This window comes from Poecilia formosa, unplaced genomic scaffold, assembly GCF_000485575.1.
Source record: "Poecilia formosa unplaced genomic scaffold, Poecilia_formosa-5.1.2 Scaffold461, whole genome shotgun sequence".
NCBI classification, from domain to species: domain Eukaryota; kingdom Metazoa; phylum Chordata; class Actinopteri; order Cyprinodontiformes; family Poeciliidae; genus Poecilia; species Poecilia formosa.
In genome coordinates, this window is record NW_006800400.1 from 299,973 (window position 1) to 316,457 (window position 16,485).

Below are 16,485 nucleotides of genomic sequence, written 5' to 3' on the forward strand. Positions count from 1 at the left end.
TAAGCTGTATTTTTGCAATGCTGTACTCTATAATCTATAAAAAAAATAATAGATGCAGGGTAGCAGATGAATGCTATATATATAAATTTCTTATTAGATTATTTTTTGCTTGTTCAGGTGGTTGTGTACAAAATCCTCTACATCGTCCTCTTCCTCCTGTGTGTGGTTCTATACCAGGTTAGTATACTTTATTATTTGGTGAATCATTATCATTATTATTTAATCCAGTATATTAATATTATTGTTTAAGTTAGCAGCCTGTTCTAATACTGTATGGCTAATATACACAGAAACAATCCTGAACAGCATCCTGTTGTTGGCCTGAAGTGCTTTGCGTTTGAACATAGTGTTGCTGCATTATGAAGTGGTTGAATTAAAAGCATTTGTCTAATGATTACACATATTAATTTATAGTGTGGCAGCGTAAATGAATAGAGATTGAAACTGAAGTATTTGTTGTTTATTTTGCAAACATATGCGACAAATAATCCCTGCGTTGTGGCCATGGTTCAAACCAAATGTTTGACCTCAGGCGCTTTCAAGTGTTTCATCAGATATTAAACCTGTTCAGAAGGAACTTCCATGTGTGTTAATGTGTTAAAAAGCAGGTTAAGTGGATGTATTGGAGGGATTTGTCACAAAACATCACTTCCTGTCACACTTTAGGAGTTTTTCTACCTGTCAGATTAAATTAATCAGTACAAAATGACCCTGCGTCCTGAAGTGAAGGGATCTTCATCAGCGGAGACAAAACGTTTGCACTGTGCTGCATTAAATTACATATTTCGTGGTTGTTGCTGTGCTGTTTGAGTAGGACCTGTGTCAAAGTAAATGCTGCAGCACTGGGTCACTTGCTGCATGTATTATTACATGGGTGCTGTGGCACTCTTACTGCTGCAGATCACATCATAGTGGGCACAGTGTGATCTCCTATCAGGTTTATGTTCAGGTCAGGACATTTCTGAAAACCATGTGTGGAGATGGCGGCCTTAGAACCAGAAGCAGCAGTTTCTTTGGGAAGACTGGGCCAAAGTACCTGTTGGCAGATCCAAATGTCTAATTGTAAAGTAGAGCAATCGATTGCTGGCAGCGATTTCTGCAAAAGTTGCTGTCTCAAATTTTACCTGATGAGTTGCATCATTTTTTTTTTTTTGGTCAATGTCAATTTTTATCTGTTTATCTATATAAAATATTCAGCTGAATCAGTAATTAAATGCCAAATCTGATGTCTGCTAGATGTGCAATAAAGAGTAAAGAACTACATTAAACTATGTCTGCATATAAGCGATGTACAAATTCTTTGTTGTTGTTCTACGAATATCTAATTTTTCTAATTGTGTTTAAAAGAAAATGTGGGGAAAACCTGCTCATTTTACAGCATCTGAGTTAAATAGACGACTACATCTGGACAGATTAACTGAATCTACGCAAAATGGATTAGATAAAAGATGGAGATGCTGCATTAAGGGAAATGTGAACCTGTAGCGGCCAATAAAGACATAAAGTCACTTTGCTTTTAGTTTTAAACTTAAACAGACATCCGAACTCACATCAGTGAATCATCTTGTTTTGATTTCTGAAGAAACACACACACACACGCAGCCTCTGAACCAATCTTCTCTGCTGTTTTTCAGCTAAAAGTATCGATTATGACTGTCAAGCTCGCACGCAACCATTTTTTATTTATTTTTTTGCCTTAGTTTTACTGGTTTTCCTTCCCCCTATTATGTTTCTGCTGACCTTTTAGAGAGACAGCCGGCACTTACTGGAAGGCCTTAATGGCTGTGGAGATTACATGAGACAATGTTGTTTCTCTATTTGAACAACATCAGCAGCAACCTGGTGTTTTACATACTCACACCGAGGAGGAAGCACTGGCAGAACGATCATTTATGATGTTCTTGTGTGTTTCCTCACAGGAAACGCACTTACTGTGCTTTCAAACTAAACTATCACCCCTCGAGCTATTTTCACACTTTTGTGACATTAAGAGCACAAACTTTAAAATTGTGTTTTTTTTTTCTTTTGTTTTTTTTTTATGGACCTACACAAAGTAAAGGAGGAGGAAAGTAAATACATGGTTTTTTTCTTTCCACTTATAAATCTGAGATGTCTACTCCTTGGTACTGGGAGCCTCTGCTTATGAAAATTGCAGCTGCAAACTCTGCATGCCACACTTTTGAGATTTAAAAAAAAAAATAAAAATCAAAACACAAAAACTTTGTAATATGTCGTTTCCACTTCGACATCATTCGTTGAAAAAGTGGCTAAAGACATATGAATCACTACCTCGTGTTGATCAAAGGCTCCCAAAATGCTAATCCCATAAGTTTGAGGGGTGGTCACACTTTTTCAAGGCACGTTATAGAGACAAATATGTGGTAAGTGTAAGAAAAATGTCATGATGTCAATATTGATGGCCAGAGGGAAGAAAACAAATGCTTTTCTCTCTTTGTTTACCATTCTCTTCCCTCAGATCCGGTACGATATTTGGCGTCGGGTTCTGAAGACTTTCTGGGCGGTGGTGGTGGGTTACTCCATGCTGGTGCTGATCGCCGTCTACATGTATCAGTTTAGGAGTGTTTCTGCCCTGTTCAGACAGATCATGGGCATGTCAGAGGAAGGGTGAGTCTCACTTTTTTTTTTAAAGCACTTGTATGCAAACCAGGATAATTTTTATTTTATTTCTTTTTAATTCATTTCCCTCTTTCGTCCCCAGACTCCGTGACCTGGGTCTGGAGAGGTACAGCACAGTGGAGCTGTTTGCTCGTATTCTGCTTCCTGCTGCCTTCCTGTTGGCTTGTATCCTCCAGCTGCATTACTTCAACTCTGACTTCCTCGCTCTGACCGACCTGGAAAACGTACCTGTTCGGGAGACTAGCAGGTGAGACGGGAACGGGTCGCAGTTTAAGCTACACGCCGGACGGCGCAAATGCTTTAAGACCATTGAAGAACCAGACTCTCTTCTAATCTTAAGCAATCATTCACTGAGCTTTCTGAAGGTTTTCCAAAATGTTTTTCTTGGATATTGGCTTCCCCCTTTGCTCTTTTAACTCTGATTGGTGGCTGTTGTATGACATAATAATAATAATAATAAAAAAAAAAGAAACACTTCTGAAATGGTCCAAAACTAAACTATGGAAAATCTGCTGATCTGGACGTCGTAGACAAACACACATAAAAACAAACATGAAAACATTTTACATGTGCTTCTATAGCCGTTGCTTTTTGCATTTTAAAATCATGACGTAACCAGGTAAATGTAATGCACGTAACCAGTAAAGCCAAACCATCTTCTTAGATCAGTCTGACCACCTCATGCTCTGGGTTTATCTAACGTCCTGTTATCTCTCCTCCAGACAGGAAGAGCTCAAGAATTCAGTCAATATGATTGCAGTCTTGTAAGAACCTTCTTAATTTCCTCCTACATGTCTTGCTGTACTTAAGAATCATCATTTGTCGGACGTATTTCATGTCTGGCATAAAAGCCGGAGGAGCTGCTGGTGAAGCGGTAGAGCAGGCTGCCGACATCCAGAGCTTGATTCCCAACCTGAAGTCGTTTGCTGCTTTGGCAGCTCCTCCCTTTTCTCTCCTCCTATTTCCCGTCTAATTACTGCAAATAAAAGCCAAAAGTCCCCAAAACCTCCAAAAAATAGTGTGTAGCAGTAGATTTCTTTATGACCAGTCAGGTCAAACAAATGTTGCTGTCTTTTGAGTCTACTACTTTAAAATGTTTATGGCAGTAATGTTCTAAATTTCACTCATACCCCTTTTTTTAAAATAATGTTTTTTTGTTACTTGCACCTTTTGCTTTGCTCTTTCAATCTCTCAAAACTGAGAGATTGAAATTTTCAAAGGATAGAAATTTTTTTCAATCCTTTGAAAAAAAAAATTGTTCCGACGAGAGGCTTTTGAGAAAATGTGGTTCAGTTCTGAAGTAATTGATTAGAATCTATTTGTGACTGTAGGGTGTAAAATGAATACTACGTAATTTTCAGAAATGATTTGTGAATTAATTTTGGCGTCGTTCAATGAGATGCTGTCATTTCCTTCCCAGCATTAAAGAAAACATCGGAAAGTTTCAGAAGAGGTAAGACTTTCCTTCAGATCCTGACTTTTGACTTCTGGATTAATTTATCTTTTAAATCATTTTTTTAAACGATTTACGACCAAGGAGTTACTACTGTTTAACTACCTAAATAAATACATTATTGGCTAAATTTTGCCGGATGAACCAGTGCGTTGAGAGGAAATGTGTTTCTCTAAGTGCACATGCTCTGGGTCTGGACAGGCTTGTGAAGGAGCAGCCGGGTAACAGTAGAAGTCAGGAAACTCTGGACAACATCGGAGTCCAGACGCCCTCTGAGAAAGCAGCAGAGGAGCAGCAGGAGGCAGCAGAAGAAGGTAAATACTGTCCTGTATTTAAAAAAATCTACTTAAAATTTATTTTTGTCAGGTCAGAGTTTCCAGCAGCATTCTTTTCTTTAAGCATATATCAGCTGCCAGAGCTGCAGTCTGTTTTATTTATCAGGTCTCTCTGAACTCCTTAATAGCTGCTGCGGGTTTAATACGGTAATTTATTTTAAGTTAGATTTTATAGGCTGAAAAAGAGCCAGGACAAAATGTCTGTCGTATAGCGTTTTGGACTTAATGCATACGAATCGTCTCTAAACGGCTCCGTCTGCGATCCGTTTCTCCGTCAGAAGCTGTGCCGAGCAGCCCGGAGGACAAGTGGGTGACGATCGTGGACCGGGCGAGCCTGCTCATCATCCAGGCGGTGTCTTTACTCCGCCGGGTCCAGGAGCTAAGCTGGAGAGTCCTGGAGCTCCACAGCCTGAAGATCGTGTCTTCTGGCATCATCTGGGTGTCACTTCAAGAGGTCGGATTTATGTCCGACTCGTCAGTGTGAATTGTTTCCAGTTTTGGTCAAAATCTATCTGCTCAGTTCGGAAACAGCTATAATTACAAAATGCCTTCACATTTTGTAATTTTATCCCGTCTCAACTACAAATCCTAAGGTTTTATAATTGAGATTTTACATGACAGGCCAACAAAAATAGTGAATAATTGTGAAGTGGATGGAAAACGATGCATGGCCTTTGACAGCTGTGCTCATACTGAGATTCAAAGTAACACAAATGGTTCCTCTGAATTTCATTATGGAGAATCTTCACGAATGAGGCTAGATTCAAATGCACTCCACACTTTTCAGATTTAAATTTGTAGAAAAAGCTTTACTTAATCGTCATTTACCCGACTGCGTAGACTTAAATGTGCCACTTTTCTTGATCTATCAAATAACATCTAAACGAAATCGAAGTTTGTAGCTGTGAAAAAAAAAACAAAAAAAAAACACCATTGAAACAACGGTCGTTGATGGATTTCATTTTCCTAGGTTTCCCTGATGAACTTCCTGTTCCTGGTCCTGTGGGTGTTTGCGCTCCCATTCCCACGGCTACGCCCGCTGGCCTCCAGCTTCTCGGCGGTGTGGGCCTGCGTCATGGTGGTCTGCAAGATGTTCTATCAGCTCAAAGTGATCAAACCTCTGGATTACTCCTCCAACTGCACCGCTGTGAGTTCACCTCACGCCTGGCTTCAGGTTCATTTCGGTCTTTCTCGTCCACTTTCTTGGCTTTCAGTTGGGCATGGATCAGAATCCTATTTTGTGAGGATTTAATGTTAAGATGAAATTGTTTTATTTAACCTGTGTATTTTCTCAAGGAAAACATGGACCTTCAGAAAGCCTGGAGATGTGACGATGGAGTCAAATTTTCACGACCAGTTTAAAACCTTTTGCCTTTCGACGTGTTTTCTGCATTTTTCCATTTTTTTTATTTATTTAATTGATCTGTTTACTAAATTGTAATATGTATTCTTGTCCTGATTAGTGATAATCAGGACAAGAATACATAAAATTTCAAGTATGTTGTACCAAGATAATCGTTATTCTTGTAAAAAAGAAAATGTCAAGGTAAACTCCTTCAACAAAATCAGCTTTTTTACGTCTTAATATTTTCGAACTCGATCTTGGGGTTCTAGGGCTTACTGGCCTCCAACAGATCTGGGCTGGATGACGGAGCAGATCTGAGGGGAAACCTGATGGAGCTGCTCAGGAGGTCCGTTCTCTACGCCGAACCCGTCGACCCGGTCTACTGGTGCGGAGCTCTACGGAAGTGCGAGGGGAGAATCCTGCCCTGCCTCAGGGTACGATGAAATCTGCTTTCTGCTAAATCCCTTCATGCTTTGCTAACTTAAAGTTAAACAAACAAACAAAAAATATATATATTAATGTCAATATGTTTTCAAAAGCAGAAAGGATAAACAATTTCTAATGTATTTTCTTGAAAACTGAAGTTTCTTTTGGCGGATTTGGGTTGTTTCGTCCACGTTGTAGAACCACCTGATGGTACTCGGGTTGCTTGTTTTCGAGGCGACTGTCCATCGCCACCAGCTCTACTTTCGTCTCCGTAACGACCTGAAGCCTCCTTCCTTCAGCGTCATCTTCCAGTTCATCACAAGGCAGCACCTGGACCACGGCGTCCTGCCCTGCGTCAAATACTTCATCAACTTTGGCTTCTACAAATTTGGGCTGGAGGTGCTGCTGGTGAAGTTTCTAAAATGCCTTTTGCTGTCTTCACTTACCAGAACATGTCTGACTCCTTTCACTGTGCTCACACTTACTCCTTAGATCAGCTTGATCATGGCGGTGAACGTGATCGGTCAGAGGATGGACTTCTACGCTCTGCTTCATTCCTGCGCTTTGCTAGCCGTGTTGTCGCGCCGCCGCAGGAAGGCCATAGGAGAGGTTTGGCCCAAATACTGCTGCTTTACAGCCGGGCTCATGGTGTTCCAGTACCTGCTCTGCATCGGCATCCCTCCTGCTCTCTGCGTCGGTACGCGAATGTGTTCGGTTTGATTTGAATTAGCTTTGGTTTTCATTCAGCTCTTGGACACCTGCTTTCAAACATGACAGAGTAAAAAGCATATCTGCTGTGGTTTTAGAGAAAAAAATAAATAAATCTGAATTTAAAAGTGCAAAAATATCCATTGCTTTATTTAAAGGAGACGGTGTGTATTAAACAACTTTAGTGCTTTAGTTCGTCATATAAATATTCTGGATTTAGCCAAACAGCTTGATTTTGTCTCTGTTTTCTGTCAGGTTATGGTTTAAAATAAGAATCAAATAATGAAAGAAATCAAGCAGTTGCGCTACTGCTTATGTGTCTAAAATGCAAACTTTAAAAACACACGTTTAAAAAGTAAACTGTGAACCCTTTATGGCACCTACATGTTTATAGTTCTTAGCGCTGACAGTCGTTTTCCTGCCACTACTGTCCGAATCTGGGTTTCTGTTTACAGGCTCTTAAAACGGCGTAGAGTTTTATCAACTTTAGTTGCACACATAAAACATGAAACTGTACACCTATAACATAACATGATGCAGAAAAACTAAGAAACCCAGAGATACACAGACTGAAACACAGAGGACCCAGTGCTGAACCCAGAGGTTCACCAGCATGACGTTTGAAACATTTCAGGAAATTTGTCATCGTTTTTCTTTTACTCTGACATAATTTTATGCATGTCGTTACATCAGCCATAATCGAATCAATTTCTCCCTGCATGTTCTGGCAGATTACCCCTGGAGAACCGCAGTTCAGCCTTTGAACTCTAACGTCATAAAGTGGTTCTACCTGCCAGACTTTGCAATGAGACCCAATCCTTCCTTCATCTTCTGTGAGTGGATCTTTGCTTCTCGTCTCTTTACTTGCTCCTGCGTTTCTACGCACCAACTTCTGACCTCCGTCTCCGTCCTTCTCCGTCCTTCTCCCTGCAGACGACCACCTCCTGCTGCTCTGCTCGTCTCTGCAGTGGCAGGTTTTCGTGGAGGAGAACCGAGCCGCTGTGCGACTTCTGGCTGGAGACAACGTGGAGATCAGCCGCAATTTGGATCCGTGTTCCTTCAACCAGTTCATTCCAGTCGACAACTTCCTTCACTGCAGGTTGGTGTTGTTGTTTTATGCAAATCTTTTCAGAATGACGTCTCATGATGTCAGTTATTAGCTAAAGCAAAATCAAGTTGGAATGATTTTAATATATTTTGAGTGTGTTTTTTCTTATCTTTGACATTATGTTTCACCACCAATGTTGAATCAAAGTGTTGCTTTGCCGTCTTCTTCATCTTACTTGACAACAGCTGGTTAGCAGAAAGTATCTAAAGGTTGAATCTGAGACTTTCTAACAACTCTTTGCTGCAGTTTAGTGACATTTTTCAGTTTGCTGAATGTGCATGGAGCTCGGAGGCTTCAGACTTATTTGCACACCGTTATCAGGGTGATAATAAATGTTTCCTGGCACTGTGTGCTGACAACTTTATTTGCAGAAAGTTGCCTTCATTGCTCCACTTAAGAGTCTGCAGATTTAGATTGTACTCTTCTTTTTTTTTTTTATACACAGCAGTACATAAACAGTATCAAACTTAAATAGTTACTAATTATTGTGGTTGGCGAAATACAAAAATAGACATGGCTTATTATGCGTTTCCATTCTTGTACTTTATTTTTGTGCCCCGACTAGAATATAAAATGTTTTTATGTTTTGCATTTGACAACAATCCTCTAATTTTGGCTTACAAAATGAGAGGATTGTAATACTACTATTACAATACTACTAGGATTGTAATACTACTATTACAATACTACTAGGATTGCAATACTATTGCTTTATTTAATTATTTGTCCATGTAGGTTTTTTTATGGTTATTTTTGTCCTGTTTTATTGTAGAGATTTTCTCCTAGGAGCTTATCGAAATTCAGGTGATGCAACCTGGCCAATATATGCAGATGTAACTTAACTAACATTTGGATGTGTGACATTAAACATGAGCATTTTATTTTTTTAGGATACTTGTGATCAATTTTAGATAGTCTAATGACAACTTTCTGGCTTTTTTCAAATGGAAAACATATGTGTGTGTGTGTGTGTGTGTGTGTGTGTGTGTGTGCGTGCGTGCGTGCGTGCGTGCGTGCGTGTGTTTTGTCCCCAGGTCCTACCTGGACATGGTGAAGGTGTTTGTTTACAGCTACTTCTTCTGGCTGGTCCTCTGCCTCATCTTCATCACAGGCACCACGCGGATCAACATCTTCTGCCTCGGCTACCTGGTGGCCTGTTTTTACTTCATGCTGTTTGGCGGCAGCGTCCTGATGCAGCCTGTCAGATACATCCTTCGCCTGTGGGACTGGCTCATCGCCTACACCTGCTTTGTGATCGCCATGAAGAACCTCCTGTCTGTAAGTGGCAACACGGCACAAACACAAGGGCTCCATCTTTGAAAAACAGTACGGCTCCGAGCACTTTCAGACATGCAGCTCCTTGTTCTCAGATTTGTCAACCGGGTTTTTGACCCAGTTATTTGATTCCTTCAGCTTGGCGCTTGTGCGTATCTGGACAGCCTGCTGAAGAACAGCTGCTGGTTAATTCAGGCCTTCAGCATGTTCTGCACCATCAAAGGCTACAATGTTCGTAAGTGTTTGCAGTAATTACACATTAACAAGTTTTTTTCCCCCCACATTTTTTTTATATTGCAAACTGTATTTTATTGAGATTTAATGTGTTAGACAAGCAGAAAGTGGTGCATCACACGCCGTGCCGGTGTGTTGGTGGTCCTCGGCGTCGGTGGACCTGGGTGTGTGTCAGGTCACTTTCCTTTTGGAAAGTAAACTTTCACCCGGTTGTAAAGTCTGTTGCTGCCACCACCATTTATTCTTCCTGTACCTTTGATGTTTTTTTTTCCAGCCAATGAAAACTTGCGCTTTGTACACACATTTTAAATTTTTTAAAACATTGTACTCTGTCAATTCATTAAGTTTAAATAAGTTTTGCTGTATAAATATTGTGTTTGTGGAAGAAAAATCCAATGTTTTACAAGTGTTTCCCCGCACTTCCACACAGTTTTCTAACGTGGAAACAATCAGTGAGTCGTACAAAATATATCAGACATTTTTGTTTACCATAGCCAACAAAAATAGCTTGGGTTATTTTAACTTTTAAAATAAAACAGACTTTTAATGAGAAGCTTGAATGTTGTTCCTTTAAAAAATAAAAAAAAGTGCTTCTAATCCGACAAGCCAGCCTCACATATTACACTTCAATACATACAACTGCACTTAACGCACATTTTGGTTACAAATTGAGTCTGTTTGTGCCTTGAGACGACGTTCGCAGTCTGATCTGTAAAAAATGATTTCTGTCTCTGTGCATCTCAGCTGAGCCTACGGATGAGTGCGAGCTGCCAGAGGGCGAGGCCGGCATCGTCTGGGATGCGATATGCTTCACCGTGCTGCTGGCACAGAGGAGGGTCTTCCTCAGCTACTATTTCCTCTACGTGGTGTCGGATCTCAAGTCCGCTAAGATATTGGCATCGAGGTCTGACTTCCAGTTATTAATGAAACTTTTATGGAGACATTTGCGACGTTTAAGCATACGAGAGGCGCTTGGTACTTTAATAGGTACTTTAGGGTCATTATGATGTTTATATAAAGAAAAAAGCCTGCCTTTCCTGTTTTTTTTTTTAAGCAGCGTGTTAATATAGAAGTAATTACTACAGTTTGCTGGTCCCCATTGTAAGATGCAACTAAATAATTACTGATAGTGTAACACCTGATGACAAAAAGTGAAACAAACAAAAAAAGAAATAATGAACTGTGTGTGTTAACTTTATCTAAATTCATCTAAATCAGAAATATGATTCATCAATGTGTGAACATCAGAAAACCAGCTATTTTCCCTCTAAAAGGGTGTAGAAAATAACTATTAAAAATCCACAATAATCTTCTAGGCCAGTAAAAAAAAAAAAAAACACACACACACAAGTGAATGACCCCAGCAACAGTTAATTGGTGTTAATTTCTGTTTATCTCTCTAAGGGGCGCTGAGCTGTTTGAGGCCAAAGTGAAGAAGCTGGTTGCAGCCAGATTGGAGATGGAGAAGAAATCTGTGGAGGCACTCAAGAGACAGTAAGCCTGAACAGGAAAAGTCCATCAATCAGTTAATGGATGCAGTATATGATGATGACTGGCTTATTTCCTCTCCACTTCCATTTTTATCTTCTCGTGAAAGAGTAACGAGGGGGTATAAACTTTTTTTTCCCACTCTCTCTGTAGGATGGAGAAGATTAAATCCAAACAGAAGCCACCGGCTGCTGCGTCGGACAGAGCGGAACCGCCAGCAGGTCCGGAGCGGACGGCATCAGGTGCTGAACGCTAACATGTTTTAGCCTGTAAGAAGATAGCTGTTACCATGGGGATAAAGTCTACTGGAAACATCTATATGCATATTAGACCTGTGTCAGATAAGTCAATTAAGTAGGTTTTTTTTTTTTTTTGCTAAATCTAAAAAGAAATTTTAAAATCTGATCAGTAAAATCTTTTATATTGGTTCCAAACTGGACTTTTTTTGAAATCGCTTGACTGTTCCCACAATACATTGCAGGCAACACAAATGCAGCAAAATCTGAGTGTTGCTGAGGTTTAAAGTCGGGTGATTCGCTGCGTTTCATTTTGACCGACTGTTTCTACTCTTGCTCGGAAAATTGAAGCAAATAACCAGGATGGTTGTTTATTTGCAGGCGATGAGGAGAACGAAAAGAAAGATGCAGGAAAATGGTGGAAGCCTTGGGTCTCTCAGCCTGGAGGTGAGCGGCGAAATCCATCAGAAACCTCCTGAACGTTTCCACATTTGGTCACTTTACAGCCACAGACTTCACCATCGTTTCAGTAAATTTAACATAAGTGTTTTGCGGTTTTATGTGAGACAATGCAATAAAACTTGCTAAGTGTAAGGAAAGTTTGATACCATTAAACAAAATCCAATGCAACACTCAAAAGTCACCTAATTGGTAAACAGAGTGACCTTTACTGATGAGTGGGAAGCAGAAAGTTATTGTTGAAAGAAGTTCTGTTTTAAAAATGTAGTGAAACATGGTGATGGCAGCATCATGCTGTGGGGGACCTCTCTTCAGGAGGGAGAAGGGAAGCCGGTCAGAGTTCATAGGAAAATCCTGGAAGAAAAGATGTCAAATGCAGCAAAAATATGATTTCTTTTTCTTTCAGCTTCATAATTATATTCTATGTTGTATTAGTCTCTCATATAAAACTCCAACAAAATATGTAAAAAAAAAAAATTAAAAAAAACATTGAAGGATGTGGCAAAATGTGAACAAAATGAAGGGGTATGCATATTTTTTTTTGTAAAATTCATTGTAAAATTGTCAAATATCTTTACTTTCTTTTTTCCTTATTAGCCTGAATCTTAAAATAAAACACACATATGGAGTTTTGTTTTTGTCTGGTTGCAGAGTTTTTGCATCAGAGCAGCTTTTTTTTTTGTTCGGTTTCTTTATTCAGAGTCTTCCCCTGCTTAATGACAGTTCTGACTTTGGTATTGAACACAGTGGAGAACAACTGTGGCTACCACCTGTTTGAGAGCGACAGCGAGGAGGAAGAAGAAGAAGTTACAGAGGTGAAGGACGGAGAGGAACCACCAAAGAAGAAATCAGCTTTTCAGGTAAACAGATAAAGCAAAACGATAAGTAGTTTTTTTTTTTTCCCCCCAGGCTGTCACATACTGACAGATAAGCGGATCATTTTTCTGATGAAAGGAAGCATAAAGTAGCTCAGTGTTTATGTTCCAGTTATGTTTTTTTTATGTTCCAGTGGGCGTATAACGCCTGGACTACCAGCTCCAAATCGGCTCTGAAGGATTTAAAGAAAGAAAAGAAAAATTTAAAGAAAGAGGAGAAGAAGAGGGCTAAGACAGAACTGCAGAAGCAGCAGGGTGAGACAAAAAAAATGTCACAATAACCAAAAGACTGGATAAAAAAAAAAAATAGAGAGATAAAAAACCGAATATTTTTTCAGGCATAGACAGAGCCGATTCCAGTGAGGATGAACTTGATGGAAGCACTGTGGCGGAAGAGGGAGAAGAAGAAAGAGGTGAGCTCACCTGTGAGGGGCGTTGGTGTTGTGTTTCTACATAACGCTGTTATTAAGTTCAAACAGTGAACAGCCAAATCACACCGGATCACGTCCACGTCTCGTTCGCGTCCTGCAGAAAACATCCTGCAGCGCGTCCTGAACACGCTCAAGTTCAGCTGGATGTTTCTGCAGTCTCTGCTCGACGATTTGACGGACAGCCTGAACGATTTCTGCAAAGACAGCCTGGACATTTCCAAAGTGCTGCGATTGGAGCGAGCGCTGCTCAACCAGCAGCAAAAGAAGGTGAGATGACAAAACGTCGACCTGGAGACTGTAAAAGTGAGAAAACATTTCCGTCCCACCCGGAAGCTATCTAACTTCAAACTTTGTGCTGTGGAACGGAAGAACAAACTCTGTGTGCATCTCTGCAGGGAAAAGAAGTGAGTCAGGAGAGCGTGAAGCAGTTTTACGAAACCTGGATATCCCGTCAAAACACGTTGTCGTCCGAGGAAGGTCTGGACGCGCTCTCTCCTCCTCCGACCCCGCCTCCCGTTGTCTCCTCACGTCACGTCTATGTGAAACTGAAGAGCCAGGCCTCCGCGGGCAGCAGCTTTGACAGGTAGACCTCTGGACACAGTCTGAATTTGCTTCTCTTGTATTTGCATTTTTGAAAACTAAAAAAAAAAAGAAGAAGAAGAAGAAAGCCTCAGTCTAACCCCACTTGGCTCCTGATCTCCTTCAGTTGTATGACGGATGAGACGATGCTGGGCTCCCGACAGCCAACGCAAGAGGAGCTGGACGAGCCTCCCGCCGCCCCGCCTGCTTCCCTGCTCCGACGGAGGCTGATAAAAGAGGCAAACATCGACCAGAGCTCCTTTGAGACTGATACTCTACCACAGAGGTGAAGGAACATGTTGAATACGCACTTCAGTCGAAGTACAACTATCATGCAAACTGTAACCAAAAATAGTGCAGAAGCGTCCGTGCTAAAATAAAGGGGGTAGGAAGTCACTCTTTAAATTATCTTATCATCTATTTAGCAAGCGTTAAGGGAAGTATAAGCTTTAATATATTTGGGAGATCTTCAGATTTATGTATGGATTTCATCAGCATTTCAAAGTCTTGCTACACTAAAAAACTTTAGAAGCGTTGCCGCAGGGTAAACTATGATAAAGCAGAAATCAATGATCAGAATCAGAATTCATCTTATTGTCATTATGCATGAGAGAAAGCAGAATAAAATAATTAAAAAAAAGCTACTCTGGGTCATCAGCCCATAAGTAAATATTTGGTTTGTTTGTTGGTTTATCAGTTATATTGTACTTCTTATTTTAATTCAGAACTAACTTATAATCATAAGTATGACAAAGTATTAGGGCCATGCTAAGAAAATAAAAAAAATGAAATTACAAGAATAAAGTCATAGTTACAAGATTCCAACTATGACTTGTAGCATTGCGATTTTAGTATCATGTTATTATGGCTTCATTCTCTTGCTACTTTATTGTCCTAATGCTATGACTTTACTTTCAAAATTCTGCAACTTTATTCTCGTAATATTTCTTAATTTGATCAATCTGGTCTCGTAATTGTATTTATTTATTTAATATTTTCTTAGTATGGCCCTAATACTCCGTCGTATTGTCGCGACTTGGTTGAAAGTTTGGTTTTTCCTCTTATTTTTCTCTAAAGCCAAGAAGGTGATGACCGTCAGCACGACGACCCAAAACAAGATGAGGACGTTGAGAAGGACGAAGAGGTTAGTGAAAAATCGGATCGGGATCAAAATATAGAAGATGGAGACGAACAACAAGCTCATCCAGACCCGGAGAAAGATGAGGCGGATGAAAAACCGCAGCAGAGAGAAGAGGGCGAATACCCCGGATACGTGGAGTGTGCCTCAATGACTGACCAGCAGAGCGAGGAAGAAAAAAGTCTCGACCTCTTAGAGTCTCCAGCACCTTTGACTCAGGAAACCAGGAACCTCACAGCCAGCGAGCTGCTGCTGAACAAGTCAGTACGCACACAACAGCCAGTCAAAAGCAAAATTAGAGTCAAAATCAAACCTTTTGCTTGTCTGCTGCATAACAACTTTGTCGTTTTTTTTCCTGCCTCCTTTTCTCCCGGCTCCGCAGCATGTTTGAAAACGACGAGATCTCGGAGTCTGATAAGTTTTTCAAGAGGCTGCCGCGGCCCGTGAAGCTGCTCTTCGCTCTCTACAACACCATGGTGTCCAAGTCGGAGATGCTGTGCTACTTTGTCATCATCCTCAACCACATCGTGTCGGCGTCGTTCCTCTCGCTCATCCTGCCCATTCTGATATTCCTCTGGGCCATGCTGTCGGTGCCACGGCCGACCAAACGCTTCTGGATGACGGCTATAATCTACACGGAGGTAGGTCGGTGCATCGGCTGCGAACATTTTCCCCTCTTGTAATAAATAGCTTTTGTTTCATGTTCTTTAATTAGAAATGTCAAAAAAGTGAGTACGTGACCTTTTTTCACTTCATCGCAAACTTCACTGTGTTTTATTGGGATTTCATGTGATAAACCAGCACATAGTAGAGCATAATTGTGACATAAATTTGAATTGAGATTGATACTTGATTGCATTTCTTGATTTTCTTTGTGTTGTTTGTTCCGTAATGTTCTCTATCAAACTGCTGAGGTCTTCACACACCATTTATGCTGCGTAATTATGCTGTGATTAAATGATACACAGGCACACTCTTATTTACTTCAAATGTTTCTTCTGAAGACAGTTTGTGCTACTAGGTTTTATTTGGTTGAAAATAAATAACTTCTATTCCACAATTATCCTCTGGTTTGTGTCGCTCTCTCAAATAAAAGATGGTTGTTTGTTTGGCACTATTCCTGAAATCCTGCCTTTAATAGGCTAATAACAACCTGTTTGGATTCGTCTCTTTTCTCTGTCCCAGCTTACAGTCGTAGTGAAGTACTTTTTCCAGTTCGGTTTCTTCCCCTGGACCACGTCTGCTTACAGAGGAATCAACGCAGACCGACCCTTTGCCCTGCCAAACATCATCGGGGTGGAAAAGAAAGATGGCTATGTCCTGTTTGACCTCATCCAGCTGCTCGCTCTGTTCTTCCACCGCTCTATTCTGAAGGTGAGTCCGTCTTTTTTGCTTAAACAGCCCCATGTGACAGCGCAGACGCCGGTGAGCTGGGTAGTTCTCATGCCTCTCCTGCAGTGCCACGGGCTGTGGGACAACAAGGAGGTGGAGATGCCTGACTTCTTCAAGAAGCTGAAGAAGAAGGTGGACAAGAAGAAGATGACCGGAGTGGATAAGACGGGGTGCAAGGAGAAATCGTTGCGCCGGCTGAAGTTCCTCCCCATTCAGGCCTCCACCACCTCCATATTCTGCAGACAAAAGCAAAATGATTCTGAAGAATCTGTTGGTGAGAAACATACGTTTTGCCTGTGAGCTGCCTCTTATCACCAACACGTCCACAGGTTTATTAATGTAAGTTTTCTTTGATTGTTTTCTTTT

General features: G+C 40.7%; 1 protein-coding gene across 2 annotated transcripts in view; it reads left to right on the plus strand.

Annotated features, from left to right (window-relative positions):
* The window catches only part of LOC103156056 (piezo-type mechanosensitive ion channel component 2), a 51,687-nt gene that overhangs the window by 15,877 nt on the left and 19,325 nt on the right, over positions 1-16,485 (plus strand). For both annotated transcript variants that reach the window (XM_016663979.1, XM_016663978.1), the window contains exons 16-25: positions 118-177; positions 2,477-2,625; positions 2,720-2,884; positions 3,360-3,401; positions 4,058-4,090; positions 4,292-4,404; positions 4,704-4,879; positions 5,396-5,572; positions 6,040-6,204; positions 6,395-6,595. In XM_016663979.1, the coding sequence (XP_016519465.1) occupies positions 118-177; positions 2,477-2,625; positions 2,720-2,884; positions 3,360-3,401; positions 4,058-4,090; positions 4,292-4,404; positions 4,704-4,879; positions 5,396-5,572; positions 6,040-6,204; positions 6,395-6,595 (1,281 nt within the window). The remainder of the gene's footprint in view (positions 1-117; positions 178-2,476; positions 2,626-2,719; positions 2,885-3,359; positions 3,402-4,057; positions 4,091-4,291; positions 4,405-4,703; positions 4,880-5,395; positions 5,573-6,039; positions 6,205-6,394; positions 6,596-16,485) is intronic.